Source organism: Aphelocoma coerulescens, chromosome 2, assembly GCF_041296385.1.
Source record: "Aphelocoma coerulescens isolate FSJ_1873_10779 chromosome 2, UR_Acoe_1.0, whole genome shotgun sequence".
Classification (NCBI taxonomy): Eukaryota; Metazoa; Chordata; class Aves; order Passeriformes; family Corvidae; genus Aphelocoma; species Aphelocoma coerulescens.
The window spans coordinates 58,491,231-58,507,011 of NC_091015.1; the positions used below are offsets into that span (position 1 = coordinate 58,491,231).

Below are 15,781 nucleotides of genomic sequence, written 5' to 3' on the forward strand. Positions count from 1 at the left end.
TTTGTTGACTGATCTCATAGATGTAATTTTTTTGTGTTGAATTTTTTGGGGTTTTGTAACAAGTTTGGAAGGCAGTGCTGTGCCTTGTGTTCTTTTAAATTGCTATCAGTGTCATATGGATATTTTCTTGATAATTTTACTTCAGTTACGGAGTTGCAACATAAAAACTTTAGCTCTCTTGACTTGATAAAATTTGTCAAGATTCCCAAGATTAATCTCAAAAAGGAATTTGAAAGACATAGTATTGTTTGGAATATCATGTATTTTATTATTTTTTCTGTTTAGGAACAGCTTCTGAAGATGGTAAGAAACTACTTTGTTAGACTAGCTAATATTTTCAGCTTCATATTTTCATTGATACAAATTAAGCTTTAAAAATAGAACATGGTGTTTCTGGGGCTTTATGGAGGTTCATAACAGACATGGGCTTATGGGCTAACAGCTTATGCATCTAATACTTGGTTGTCATTTACTATTTTTAAAATTCTTTTGCTTTTATTTTAATTCTCAATTACTCATCTGCAGTCTTAAGTATCATTGCTTAATGTTTCTACTATAAATATATAGGGGCTTTATAATTTTGTGCTGATTTTTTTAAAGCAAATCTTGTCACAGAATATTTCATCAAATGTGTTCATGCTCTGGGAAGCAGGTGCTACTATTACTCATCTCTGTGAGACTTGGAAGCTAATTTTCAATCTGTTATTAACGTTTAAACCTGTCATTAGTGAATGGATGAAGAGACTCCAAATGAGTTAACAGTTCATTTATCTCACAGACACAAACTGGTTTATTTTACATTGATGAAACCAAAACAGGTTCCAGGTGATATTTTAACATAGTATTGAAATAGTGGCACTCTGTATTCCTAGGTTTTGGGCCAAATTCTGAATGCAGTTACATGCCTTGCGGTCTCACAGCACTCAGTGGGAAAACATTGCCATTGCACGGGGATAACTAGTAGAGTTTGGACTAGTTAATCTCACCATTCTTGCTAAGTCTGTTGTTTTCTAATAGTTTAGTGAATAACCTCCTTTATCCTGATTCTCTTCTTATAGACTCTCATCTATGGCTATTCCCTCTACTTGGATGAATAATATTAACTTGGTTGGTCTCCAAATTCTGCTCTGGAAAGCCTAAAGAGGCTAGAACTAAATAACAGTCTGTGTACCTAATTCTTTTAGGTCAAATATTGACTCAGCATGTCTAGAAAATATTTTAATTATGCCATGTTTGAAAGTGTTGAGCTTGTTAAACTAGCTCCACCCTATACAGACTTTCTGGGGTTAGTTCTTGCAACATAGAAGAGTTATGGTTAGCATGAGTTTGGTTTTGATTTCATTTTTCTCTTGTTTGAGAGGCTGGCTTAGGAAATGCAGTATACAACTCTGCTATTTTCTTTTATGAATTGTCTTTCCGTTAGCTATAATTCATTCACCTGGGGTCTTCCTTTCTTTTGTAATTTCTTTTTATGTGTTGGATTTTATGAGGAACATGGCTAACAATGCAGAAAGGTTTAACCAAACCCAAGAGAATTTGTCATTTGCCATTTGGCATTCTAGAGAAAAGTAAATCTCTTATTTTATTTGTAGATACTTAGTTTGGTTTGTCTTCTTGCTTGGCTTTTCTATCTATTGGGGAGAGTAGTATTTCTTTATATCATGTTGTCATGAGAAGTACTTAAGTGTATTTAGTTTTTGCAAAATGCTCTAAAAGGTTTGGGAAATCCTGTAGAAGTCTGTATGACTGTGGCCAGGAAAACAGTAGACTCTTCAGTAATAAAAAGCTAGTATTTTGATTTCTGAGAAGAGGAGTGAAGTTAGGAAGAAAGCTCAGAATCCTATTCTGTAGTTTTATGACAGCAAAAGTAGACTTACAAGCACACATAATCATGAGGAGACCTGATACAGCAACATTAGTGTTTGCATTGCATTGTATTGAATAAACTTCCCCTTTTTTTAGTGTAATCAACACATACATGGTGGAAGGAAGAAGTAGCTAGCCAGTCCAGGGTGTTAAAGGGGTAATGTGCAAATTGTTTGCTGAAACCTGGAACATCAGAGGAGAAGTATATTGCTTCCTCAGCTATTAAATTCCTCAAGGTGTTCAAATTTCTACTAATTATCCCAAGTGAATTTTTGCCAGTTGAGTTACATTGCGCTTCTTTTATCTGCAGAAAATATTAGTAAATACTACTGATGCTCTGCTTCCTACCTGACTCTGAAAAACTGAGTTAATGCCATTTTTCTTCTCTAGGTCGTATACGATCAAAGCTCTCAACCCCTTCTGTTGGTATTGGAAATTCTAAAACAGATTCCAGAGGACGGAGTAGAACCAAAGTGGTGTCACAATCTCAGCGTATGTATTTTCTGTTTATCAGTTATACCTGATAAAGAGGCCAAATGCTTAAGCATATATTCATTGACCAATGGCTACAGTCAAAGTTAATTTTAAAAAAAGGCTACATACTGAGTTGTTGTTCTGTGCCTTAGGTTCATCATCGCCAGACCAAAATGAAGGTATTTTTTTCAGTGTTTTGGGTCAGTGGTATTTGCATGCTTTTCTGATTCATGTTGTTTTTCTCTGGACAAAATACTAGGTTAGGTCTCAGTTTGCCAGCTAAATTAGATAATGTAGCAGGAAGTGAAATCTGTCCTTAAATTCTGTCTTCAATTATAACTTCTCAACATTCTTTTTCCCCCTTTTCTGACCTCCCCAACATGAAAGGCCAGTAAACACGGACGAGTAATAGACAAGAACGAGTAGGCTGAATGGTGTCCTCAGTGTTACCTGCAAGACCTAATTTTTCATTTTTAAAAAAGGCTTACTCCAGCCAGAAATACCTATCTTCACTTTAAGCTAGGCATTGCTGTAGCTCTTGAATATAAACTCCTTTTTTTTTTTTTGTATTACAGCTCTTGCCTTTACTTAACTCCTTTGAAGGAAAAATACTAAACCCTGACTTTACAATCAGTTACTTAGCTTGTGTCGAGTCAAAGGGTTAAAACAGGCAATTTAATGTGAGTCAGCTAATCCACAGTAATTTTCTGTGTGTGTTTAGTAACCAAAGCAGATGCGACATTTTCGATCTAGCCAAGCACTCAGTTGTTAATTAAAAAGACCTGATTACCTCACATTATTTGGCACTGGCTGACCTACAGCAATTTGTCCACGCATCTGATGTCTCCAATAGACATTTTCTGACTAAGCTCTGTAGCATTTTCAGATTCTTGTCTTTGTCTAATTAAGTGAAATGCAACTAAGTTAATGAAAGGAAGACAAATTCACAATAAAATTAAAGTAAACTTCCCATTTGTATAATTTTTCAGGCCTAATGTTCTAAACCCAATAAATTTTACCAGGTTTGAAATTTTCAATACAATTATTTCCCTATTACTGACCATATCCACTTTCTTTAATAAAACTCCTTAATAATGTGTTTAATGGCGGAAGCATTTGTCTTCATAGCAATAATTGTATCTATAATAAATAGAATTATTGTTGAAGTTAAACAAACAGGTAGAAGTTGTTTTTTTTCCTGTTAGAGTGCTTGCTGTTCAGTTTTGCATAATTTCGTTTCCCGAGAAGTGCAGTTGGATCAAACCTGATCCAGTGTTTGCAGGTTTTCTGAAATAAAGCTTTCAAATTATGTGAACAGATAAAATGTAGCATACTAAAATTCTGTAGAAGTGTAGTTCCCTTGAGAGCTTTGACAGTGCTCTAATCCCAGAAATGTTTGTGAAATGAAAGCCTGAAAATGAGTCTAGTTATTGGCTGGGATAAAAGTTGTGGAAAAATTGTTTTACAGATGGCTACACTGTATCATAAGCAAAAAATATGTGAATAATTTAAGAGGGAGGGAAGCTAAAGTTCCATCAGATCCCTTTTCCCCCTCTATGAGAAACTATGAGCAGTGTCTGTAACAATTTTTTCATTAGTATTAGGAAAGTTTGGAAATAAGCTTTTTTAAAATACCTTCATACTTCAAATAGATTTGGTAAATTCTTAAAAAGTGAAGGTGTTTGATAAATGTCTGTGGGAGGGGGTAAATTTAGGTAGCAATATAAGACTTCAGTGATGGTCATTGTCATGTAACATTAAATAACTGTATATCCAGAGAAGCAAAATTAAGCCTTTTCAGTTTTTCTACTAATAATGACAGGGTTTCTTTCATTTTGGCACAGTATTAATGTCTAAAGAGATAAACTAATAGTGAGATAACTAGGTCTGACTACATGTGATGATGTGTGAAAATTAAATGCGTGAATGCATCTTTACAGCCTTTTATTACTACTCCTGTTCAGAACCAGTTGCTTCAAATAGCTCATTATAACCTGTCAGTGGGGGAGAACAAGAATTCTGAGATGTTTTAAGGAAGATAAACAGGGCAAATACAAATGGACAGGCGAAGGAGAATTCTCAGGCACTGTATGCCAGCTATTTGGGTGATGCTTCTTTATGTGACTGAAAATTTTCACAGCATTGTGTGAAGCGTGATGCTTGATGTTTCCATACAGGGGATTGTTTTACTTCCCCAGCTTATATAATGAGAGAATAGCTTCATATTAGATTTAAGCTTTTATTTTTTAAAAACCACTGTAGCACAGATGCTTTTGTTAATTTTTGGGTTACAGCTATCTTTTGTTCAAAAATTGTGAAAGACTTGCAAATTTGAAATTGGAAAAAATATTTTTTTAGGGTTTTGAAAGCCCTTTACTCTTCCTCTTCTATTTTTAAATTAACATAAAGTAAATGCCACATTATTTTATTCTTACCTATGGAAAAAAATGGTTACATTTTTTTCCTCTTCTTTCCAGTTTGGTTGTTGGGTAATTGAACAGGATCTGCTAAAATTACATTACAGTCATCATTCAGAGACTTTCTGAATGGAAACAAATTCTTACTTTTACTCAAGATTACTTTTAAAGAGGAAAACATTAAATTCTATGCAAGTCTTTTCAGTTGTGCCATTGTGAATTTGGTTTTTTTGTTTTGGTCATCCACCGCACCTGCAGCTCAGTTCCTTTACTGTTGTGTCTCAAAAAAAAAAAGTTTTGATCTTGTGTGTAATTTTTGTTCAGCTGTTGAACTTCTTGAGCCTTTTTGGCGATGTAATATTATTTTCAAGTAATATGCAGGCTACAGTTTCATGCTTAATGGAAATTTCATTCTTCAGTGTTGAGTTGTTGATTAGAAAGCTGAAGAATTGTAATTTGCTTGTGCAGCTTTGCTTCATCTGCTTTGTACATAGCATCTGAGTTTAATTCTTCAATTGTGGAAGCTACTTAATAGCACTGCTTTAGCATAACCCCCTTGTGGCTTTTTTTCTTGTGTGAAATGACTAAAGCTTTCTTATTTCCATTTGCCATTCATTTTTTAATCTGCTCTGCTCCCTCCCTCTTCATGGATTATAAATCCCTACCCTAATCCTGCCTTTACACTTGTTCAGGATCACAGTCTGCTAACCCCATTGGTGGTAAGAGTCTACAGAATTCGTGTACACATCATTGTTTGATCACCTGTTTGACATACCTCATTTAAGGACCCTATTCAGCAGAAATTCTGGCTGGCTTTTTTCCATATGCTGCACATAACTTGATTGGGTGTAATCCTTACGTAGAAAGCAGGAGAGATGGGAAGTGTTTATCATTTTGCAATAGTGCCTTCGTGATCTTACTTTTGTCATTCAGCTCACTTCGATCTGCTGACTAGAGTATGTCAATGCTGTTACTAGCATAGTATTTTCAGGATATTTAGCTACATTCAGTTAATTTACAGTGCAGTGGAACACTTTGCAGGTCGGACTATAGAAAGAGTAAATAAAATATTTGAACAAGAAGTTGCATTTCTTCTGAATATTCTGAGAAGAGTAAGTTTTTTCAGGTTTCTGACCTATTGAAGAAAATCTACAAGTCTCCAGCACAGTGAAACCATTTACAGTATTTTTATTGTTTTAAAGAGATACAAAACAGGAAGAAAGCATAGTAATATTTTTGCAGACCACAGCAACTTTATAGGATTGCTTATTCTTTTGTTGCTATAGAAGTTGTGCTTGTTTTTTTCCAGGCTGTGTAATACTTTATTTATCATTTCTGCTGAATAGGTCCATAGTTTGGAAAAGGGATTTTGGTAAATAATCATTTCAAGTTTGAATTCAAACAATGAATCTCAAAGTATATGCATGGTACCTTGTTTTAGATTTCTCTCTTCCACCTAGCATATATTTTATTTTGTTTGGGATTTTGTTTCTTTTCCCATATAGTCAAGCTTTAGTCAACTTGTATCTTTTTTTCAATGTGCCTCATAAGAAGTAACCCATGAAATTCACTTGGAGAGTTGCATGTTGTCTGTAAATCTGATAGCATCACTGTGGTCATACAGTTACCTGATTGTATTTTAAAGATTAATGAAGGGTTCAAATGTATGTAATTAATCTTCGGTCGAAATTCTGTTTTGCTTTTTATTTGGTCAAATTTTTTGAATTCTACAGCTGGAAACACTATATTAATATCACCTGGTGATATAAATCAGTTACAGCTAGGGAATGATGAATTCCTTGTTAGGACTTAGAACTTAAATGTTCTGTAACTGAAATATCAAAATTAAAGATAAGTGACCACAGTTTCTGGTAGTGATACAGTACCTTGAACATCTGTAGCACTTAGTAATACACAGTTTTAATTAGCAGAAATATAAGACACTTAAATATGTCTTAATCAATTTTTTAGCTTGTTTAAAACTAACTGAAGATTTTCTGTAATTTGTGGGGTAACCTTCACAGAAATGTACATGGATATTGTAGTTATCTTCAGTCACATTTTATTTAATGTCAGAACAGTGCTTGAAGACCCCATGCTTTTAAAAGCAAGGGAGAAGAGTTTAAGTGTTAGGAAAACCACATTATTTAATTATAGCATTGATTGCATTGGAAGAGCTGGGTAATTATGAAATCTTAGTTTAAAGTTGCTCCCTTTAGCTTTCTAAGAGGTTGGTTTGTTTTTCTTTATTAATAGAAAATGTGATTAGTGAGACCAGGTAGCTTAAAAAAAACAGACACAGCAGTGTTCATGTTAGGGACCATGGAACTGTTGACAAAGTCCAGAAATAATAACTGCAGTTTCTTGAGCTTATATAGCATCAAGTGCTTCCTTGCATTGATAATTTTAACTACCTTGTATGTAGTACTGTAAGAACTCAGACCAAGGCATTGTAGTTCATGATTTTACCTTGTAAGTTTTTCCTGATCATTTCAATCTACCACCACCTTCCTACTAACTTCAGGTATTATTTTCTTTTTGATCATGATTGTTTATTGACTGTGCTGTTACTAATATTTATTCATTCTACCTTCAGCTGGTAGTAGATCTGGGTCTCCTGGAAGAGTTTTGACAACAACCACACTTTCTACTATGAACACAGGAGTTCAGAGAGTGTTGGTGAATCCTGCAGCTGCACAAAAGCGGAGCAAAATCCCACGAAGTCAGGGATGCAGTAGAGAAGCTAGTCCTTCTAGGCTGTCAGTAGGTAAGAATCACCAAATAACTCTTGATTTCTTTATAGCCTTTCTTACTTTAAGTGCAAGATATCTACAGCTGGTATTTAGTCATAGGTGGATGAAAAAAACAGAATACATCCTGATAATTTAAAATATGGCTGTTTTCTCTAGTCTTTGATATACCAGACAGTTTTTTTATATTGAAGCTGAAACTTGGAAGTTTTTCTTGTCAGAATGTAGTAGTTGTTCTTTTCCTCACCTCCCTGTCTTCCTTCTCTTTTTTTCACTTCACACCCAAAATACCCATATCCATTGAATGAAAGTGTGATACCATTTTGAAAATGTTCTTCATTACTTCATGTCTTCTGTGTATGTGTGCATGTGTATAATGCTGTGATACTAAAATGAAAGTTACATGTCTTCAACCTCACAGTATAATCTGATTACACTTTACTGCAAACAATGTTATTGAAAAATATCTGTTGATTTTAATGGTATTGATGCTGTTCCTTGTTAATATTTTTGATTTTTTTCTTAGCTGCATAATTTTTTTATTTTCCTTCTTTAGAAAGCTGGTGGGTTTTCCATTGGCACTACTATTGATTAATTTGATCTTGAGCACAAATTCTGAATCATTACTCAATGTTGCTTGTTTTTCTCCATCCTTTCCAAAAGGTCTTTTCAACCATTCCGTGAAGAGTTAGTAAATTTCCATTGTAAGCCGTGCAAAGAAATAATTTCATTCAGCTGGCTACACTTAGAGTAATCCAGCACAATCAAGAAAGTCTGTAGAAAAGGTTATGACATAATCATCAATGTCTTTTCTTAGAATGCGTCTTTGATCTTACCGCGAAAGAGAATAGCATTAAAACTGCAACTTTTTTATGTCTTCTCCCTTCTGTGCTGCTGTTTGTCTGCACCCTGAATCATACTAGCGCGAGGCAGCCGCATTCCTCGGCCTAGTGTGAGTCAGGGCTGCAGTCGGGAGGCCAGCCGTGAAAGTAGCAGGGACACGAGCCCTGTCCGCTCTTTCCCGCCCCTTGGTAAGTACTCGGAGCCCCTTGTCGTGCATGGCTGTCCCTGCCCTTCCTTATGTGCGCCTAACGAATCCATGCCTCCTTCATTTAGCTTCTAGCTGGCCACCGTGCTCTCCCTTCCTTTGGCTCTCTCCCCACTTACCCCGATGGAGAACTGACCAACGTGTGAATGGGTTGCACACAGGAAAAATACACACTTTGCTAGTGTTAGTCTGAGGTACCAAGTCTAGGAAGGTGTGTGCTGCACAGTATCTAGGTGCCATTTTGAAAAGGCGCTCCTGGTTTTGGATATTTTTTTGAAATTACGTGTTTCTCTTTCCGTTGCAGCACTCATTGCTTGGGTACTTGAGTGCAGCGTCAGCTGTTACTTGAAATTTTCTATCTAGTCAGTGGATCATTTTAGTGTGTAAGAAGAAAACACACCTAATTATGTCCCCTTAGCTATATGGCCAGCAGCTTATTGGTCTGATACAAATTGTGAGATTTGGCAAGACAAAAAGCAGATTGATGATCTGTTTCTGAGATGTCAGTGAGACATAAGAATATTAGTTTGTAATAACTTTAACATATTGTTGGTTAAGGATTAGGGAAGGTTCTCATCTCCATTTATCCATGTCAAGGTTACTGCAAGCAGATAGTAAATTTTGCTTGAAGTACTTTTACGTGTTGGGTTTGTGGATTGGGGGTTTTTCTGATTGTTTGGTAATGCCAAACTCTGTGCAATTGTATCTGAAACAGATCTCTTTCTAGTGTTACCTTTGTCTGAAGTAGTCTGCAGTATGTATCCTCCTTATTTGGTTTTTTTCAGTGTAGCTTACAGTTAAGGACTTTATAATAGTAGCTGTTAAAGCTAGTCTGAAAATAGTAAATCTCTGGTTTCTATCTCAAATTGAGGCACCCAACTGTACTCCTAATTAGCACTGGACATATGTTGTGGTCTGTTAGGGCTTCCCACCAGCCTTGGTTTAATTGGGAGTGTACAGATTCATTGAATGAAAGCTGTTTCAATGACTAAGGCTAGTTTGCCCAGATGCTGTTTAATTGGGAAATGATACTAAAAGTAGATGTTATGCAGGATACATTAGGAAACCTGTGTCTTTTTTTCTAAAACACAACTGGAAGATTGGGTTGAAGTACACACGTACCTTCTGTTCTTTCAAAAAACAGGGTGTTTTGCAGAACTCTTTGTGTTTGTTTTGCTGCCTTGCAGCTTGATTTGAACTGCATGCATGCAAGATCAGATTTACACTTTGTAATTGGTCAAATGCTTGCTATCTTAAGAAGTCTGTATTAAGGCAGAACCACGAGATGTGTTGCTGGGATAGATGCCACTGGAGGTTTTACTTTTGTTGATGTAGTTCAGTTTTATAATTCAGATATCAAAACAGCTACCTATACTAGTGAAATAGGTAGAATTGTCTAATAGCACAGAGAATGCAAAGTAACATACATAGGAATCCAGCATTGTTTAAAAAAAAAAAAGGCAATTATACCTGGAATAAATGGAGATTCCTTTTAGTATGACTTTTTATTTGAATGATTTAAAATGTCGTTCATTGTTTTGTTGGTACAAGTGAAAGATGAAATAAGGCAAATTGAGCTCTCTGTAGCTAGAGACAGTTTGACATGGGGATGGAAGAGGGGAATGTAACTTGTGTTGCCTCGCATTCTCAGCACAGAAATTTTTGCTTATGAACACAAAATAAAATGGATTTTATCCCCCTTTAGGGTATAAAATGACCTAAATGCTACATAATTGCTTCACTGTATACATTGATAGGAAGTGTTTATGTAATCTCGTATCTCAGTATAACGTTATAAACTGGGAGATAAGAGCCACTAAGAAGCAAGTGAATGTTAGTTTATATAGAAGTGTCTACTTTTGTTAAATATAGTTAATATTAGTTATCAGACTAGCATAATGTCCATATTTTAGCTAAAAAATCATCTTATTGTGAGTCCATTTAAAGTCTTATTTTGATTCATCCTTTAAAAAAATGAAAATGCAAAAGTAAATACTTGACAATTTCTGCAATTTGAGGGGTACAAAGAATATTCTTGAAAATATGTTTTGGAACGAGGTATGTTTCATCCAGTATATAGTGTTCTTTTTCACTGTCTTAAAAACTTGTCCAGCATATTTCAAAATTTCTACTGTATATAGGTGCAGGAGTCATTTCAACTTTCTTGCCTAAAGTTTGAATTTTTAATTTTCGGTTGTACCTTTAACAAGGCTCATTGATGGAAAGTGACAGAAAGGTTTATCCCATTAATGCTTGTACTTAAAGAGCTGTCAGCTATGATGTCTATGGTGTGATATCCTTGGTACTGTCTCCTTTTCCATGCTGAGACACACTTTCTAAAGAACCAAGTACTCTACAGAGCATCCAAACTAAAATGCCCTAGCCAAACTTCGTCATAACTTTATTTAGTTAGAAATAAAGTACATCACCGTACCTTATGAAAGGAGTAAAGAACTTAATGTGGAAAGACACAGTGTTGTTTCTTGGATCTTTACAGGACTTAGGATCATTGTGGAGTGCACTCAGGTTAAAAGGTGCTTCCCAAAATGTCACTTGGTCCATGTCATCATTACATGATTTGAATCAGACTCTTAAATGGTCTTTGTTAATCAGAGAAAAGGACGATTAATTTGATTCCTGGTTTCTGTTTATGCTACTTTATGCATCCAAAAGGTGTAAAATATTTGCATTTACAGTTATTTATTAAATCATAAGCTCATATCTGGGGTTTATGCCACATTTGGATTCAAGTTAAAATTTTCATTTATGTGTGTTAGATAGCATTCTGACTTAAGTAAACTGAAGAAAGAAGTTGTTTAAAAGCACATTTAATTCAAAAATTTGCTTGTTTTAAGAAAGAAAATACAAGCAATGGTGAGTCAACTTCTGAATCACTAAAAAGCCAGTTTTATGCAAGTGCCATGAGAGGCCACTCAGTTTTATTCAGAAATCCTTAAGGGTCTTTGATGTCCGCTTTCCATAACTTTAAAGAACCATAATGAGCTGTAGTAACTGACGTGTTTCAATTTCACATTTTATTTAAATAAAAGAATAAGTATGTGAATTATTACTTGCATTGACTTATATTAAACTTAATTATAATTGGATAATTCTAACTTTCATTTACATAGTGGTAAGTTTTAACTGAGTTTGAGTTGTCTGCAACATAGGCAGGAATTCAGATGTGTACAAATTGTCAGCTGCCAACACAGCGGGTTCGTGCAGGAGGCACTTTTTGCAGATAATGTTTGATATGTGAGCTCTGGCTCTGACTTGAGCACACAGAATTTAATTAAGTCTACAATAAAAGACCAGTGTCAGTGCACTGATAATTTCGTTGGTATTTATGATTATTCTGTTTGTGTGTGACTGTGTGCATGTGTGTCTGTGCACCTTTTCTTCTTTGAACTTAAATTTACTTGCTTTTACCCTGCTCTTAATCTTTTAAATTAAAAAAAAAATTATGCATGAAATGTCCAGTGTACATAAATGTATAATCATATTCTGTATAATCAAAGAACTTCCCTGAAGATTTTTGCTTCTGTTTAATACTCAGTTTCTTGTGCTTAAGCTGAATCTTTTTGATAAATATTCTCATTCATCTGAGCAGCTACTGCAGTACTTTGATTCCGTGGTCATAGATAGGGTTTATTTAATCCTGTTATTGCAGCTTCCAGACATCACTCCAGATCCACTGGTGCCCTCTACGCTCCTGATGCTTATGGGGCCACAGGTGAAGGATGAGTACCCTTTGCTGTCATCTGTGCAGTCATCCTGGATTTTTTTTTCCCCCACCCACTTGGTTATTCTCATAGTTCAGTTTTAGAAAGTATTATTTATATTAATTTGAGTTTTGTGGTTTTAATAATCCAGATAGATGTGTTTATGTTGCTAGATTTTGTCTCCACCCTCATCCTCCAATGTTAATCCTTTTTTTCCTTAACAACATTTTTTTACTTGCAGAAGAACTTTTTTTAGTTTTCCTTTTTTTTAGTATTTGTAGAGAATTCTTTATGCATGTAGTTTTCTAATCAACAGTCTCAATAGCCTTCCTATTGTATTTGCTTTCTTTCTAAAACAAAAACCCAAAATGAAGAAGACATTAATTAAAAAAAAAAAAACAACAAAACTTCTTTCAGATAAAACCACTGGTTTTTTCCATGTGATATTGAAACAGAATGCTTGTAGGTGACTGTTTTTTTTTATTTGAATTCTTAATTCTGTCCATACCACTAAAGACTTCAGAATGAAAATGGTTTTTTTATCCTCTACATAATTTATTAAAAATGTTAAGCAAATGCTTTTCTTCTGCTTGGGTTTTTTATAAGTGAGTGTGATATTTACATCCTAGCTTTCTATTCTGATTGAATTCTTTGTATTTATTTTTGTTGTTGTAACAGGTACTGGATTTGGAATTAGTCAGTCAAGTAGATTGTCATCATCAGTCAGTGCTATGCGAGTTCTGAACACAGGTTCTGACGTGGAAGAGGCAGTAGCAGATGCTTTGGTAAGAGTCTCACACTTACCTTGTGTAGGCTCTTGAAGTGTTTGGTACCTGTACATTAAATATGCAGAAGAACTTGTCATTTTTTATTTTATTGGCTTCTTGGAAAAAAGAAACTGAGTTGTTGGAGCTGCAAGTATTGGAATTTTCATTCCCTACAGAGGTTTTAACTTTTGAGAGACGTGCTTTTTTCCATGGCAGACAGGAAATAGTTTTTGACTGTAGTGTTGCAGTGGCCCAAGGAGCCACTTGAGCCGGTAGAACTAACCGGGAGCTTCTCACAACAGCCAGAAAAGCTTCAGGGTAGGTTGAAGGCTTGTTAGAGCTGGGAATGATGACAGCTAAAGCCCTCTGCTTACCTTAAGCCTAGGCGCCTTTTAAAGTTCTTCTGTCTGACAGCAGGTGAGATTGATGCTGAAGAGAGAAACTGATGGCTGGGCAGCCAAGCCCCACACAGCCACTCACTCACTCCCCCACCTGTGGGGTGAGGGAGAGAATCAGGAGGGTAAAAGCCAGAAAACTTGTGGATTGTGATAAAGACAGTTTAATATGGAAAGCAAAATCCATCCACAGAGGCAGAGCAAAACAAGGAATTGAAGCAGTGCTTCCCATGGGCAGGCAGGTGTTCAGCCATCCCCAGGAGAGCAGGGCCCCATCGCACACAACGGTGACTTGGGAAGAGAAACACCATCACTCCAAATACCCCCCATTCCTCCTTCTTCCCCCCACTTTATGCACTCAGCATGATGTCCCATGGTCTGGAATGTCCCTTTGGTCAGTTTGGGTCACCTGTCCTGGCTGTGTCTCCTCCCAACCTCCCACGCACCCTGAACTTCCTGGCCAGCGTGGCAGTAGGAAAAGCAGAAAAGGCCTTGGCTCTGTGTGAGCCCTGCTCAGCAATAACAAAACCTCTCAGTGTTATCAACCCTGTGTTCAGCACAAATCCAAAACACAGCCCCACACCAGCCACTGTGAAGAACATTAACTCTACCCCAGCCAAAACCAGCCCAGCAGGTAGCATCTCATAAGTTTAGGGTTTTTTTTTTCAAAATGTCACACTAAGTTAAAACTAGTTATGCCCTTCTCTTCTTAGGCTATACAGTTCTTTAAAAGGGTGGCTTTGGCTCCTCTACCTTCCTGTCCCAGTTAGTCAAACCAAACACATCACATATTTTGCTACTCTGACATTTACATCAGCAAGCTGAAATCCTCAGTTAATTTAAAATGCTGATGTCATGAATCAGATACATTTTTATCAATTGTTGTATACTATTTGCATGTCATTAAATACTTGTAAGTACCTGTTTTCTGGTTACAAGAATGCTTTAAAGAAATGGTTATTTCTCTGGTTTAAGAAAAACTGTTATTTTGAAAGTTAGTAAAAAAATACAAATTAGACTCTAAAAAGATAATTACAGGACATAACTGAATAGAGAGGAAAAAAATTTCAAAATCTGAAGAACTCTGTCATGTTCTTAGTATGACTGTTGATTTCTTGGTTAATATTTTTTTGTGTCATATTAGTTTAAAATTTGTGTGCCTTGACTGGCATAGAGATCGGAATATCTGTGAAATCTTGCCAAAGTGGTCATGGTGAAGTTGAGTGCATTTTCCCCTTTCCGTTATTACAAACTTGAAAAAGTTTTCAGCATTGGTGGTGAATGCTGGTTTGTAAACTGGAAGTCAGTCTGGATTTTGGAATAGGGAACAATAGAAAAACAGTCCATGGAACATAGAAATTTTCTGGCTATAACTGGAAAGCCTGTGCTGTAGTCTTCTTCACATAGAGTGCTTCACAAAGAGTATCTTTAGTACTTTATCAGCCTCCTGTGTAGTAAGAATAGAAGTTGAGAAGGTCATGTTTCCAATGACTGCTCTTGAGGCTTGAATGTGTCCTGCTATGTTGAAGCAATGAAGTTTCTTCACAGAAATTAGCTTGCATTACCTGGATCCAAAATATCATGATGCTTCTAGAAATGTTAGAGGAAAATCAGTTTGTATACTTTAACTAGAGTCTGACATTACAAAAAAGGATCAAGAACTGCAGCATTTTATTATTGTAGTACTTGCATGCCTGGTTCCTTGCCATGCTCTGAGTGGTACAGGTTGTCCTGTACAAAGGGCTCCATTTAGATGAAAATCTGGTTTTAAACACCCTTGTTGTTTTATCGTAGACGGAAGATTCACACTCATAATGGTATTTTTAAAAGGTAGAATGTAGAGTCCTGACATGTAATATAAATTAAAAAATGAAAATATTCCAGATTGTGTTACTGTTTTTTATTTTATAAAAAGTACTTGACCGATTTTAGTGGTGCTTAAGCCAAAGAGATGTCAGTCTTCTGCCTAAGATCTGTTTTGAATATTGCTGTATAAAATGCAGCAATAATGGGAATCTTTACATATTTTATGTCTTTTACTTCAGTACAATCCTTGGCATTTCAGATTCATTTATTCAAGAATCTTTTTTTTTCCCCCTTACGGTGCCTCTTTTCCAAAACACTTAATGTCTCTGTGATTTTTCCCTTCAGTTATTCTCTTACATATGTATGTGTGCTCATTCTGTTGGCCATAAGCCTGCTTGTTACTTGTTGTATTGATTAGTTTGTGATTAGTATTGTGATATCCTTTAAGTTAATCTGTGGTTAAAATGAGAACCCTGTGCAAACGGCAGTGGTAATTAAGGGGAAAATGATCACTTGTACTACTGCTCCTTTAAGTA

General features: G+C 35.7%; 1 protein-coding gene across 14 annotated transcripts in view; it reads left to right on the forward strand.

The window, feature by feature from the left end:
• CLASP2 (cytoplasmic linker associated protein 2) overlaps positions 1-15,781 on the forward strand; it is a 146,690-nt gene that overhangs the window by 97,956 nt on the left and 32,953 nt on the right. For 5 of the 14 annotated variants that reach the window (XM_069007701.1, XM_069007702.1, XM_069007704.1 and 2 more), the window contains 6 exons: positions 286-303; positions 2,257-2,358; positions 7,354-7,524; positions 8,431-8,538; positions 12,226-12,288; positions 12,956-13,062. In XM_069007701.1, the coding sequence (XP_068863802.1) occupies positions 286-303; positions 2,257-2,358; positions 7,354-7,524; positions 8,431-8,538; positions 12,226-12,288; positions 12,956-13,062 (569 nt within the window). The remainder of the gene's footprint in view (positions 1-285; positions 304-2,256; positions 2,359-7,353; positions 7,525-8,430; positions 8,539-12,225; positions 12,289-12,955; positions 13,063-15,781) is intronic. The other 9 variants (XM_069007706.1, XM_069007709.1, XM_069007710.1 and 6 more) reach the window with 5 other exon arrangements.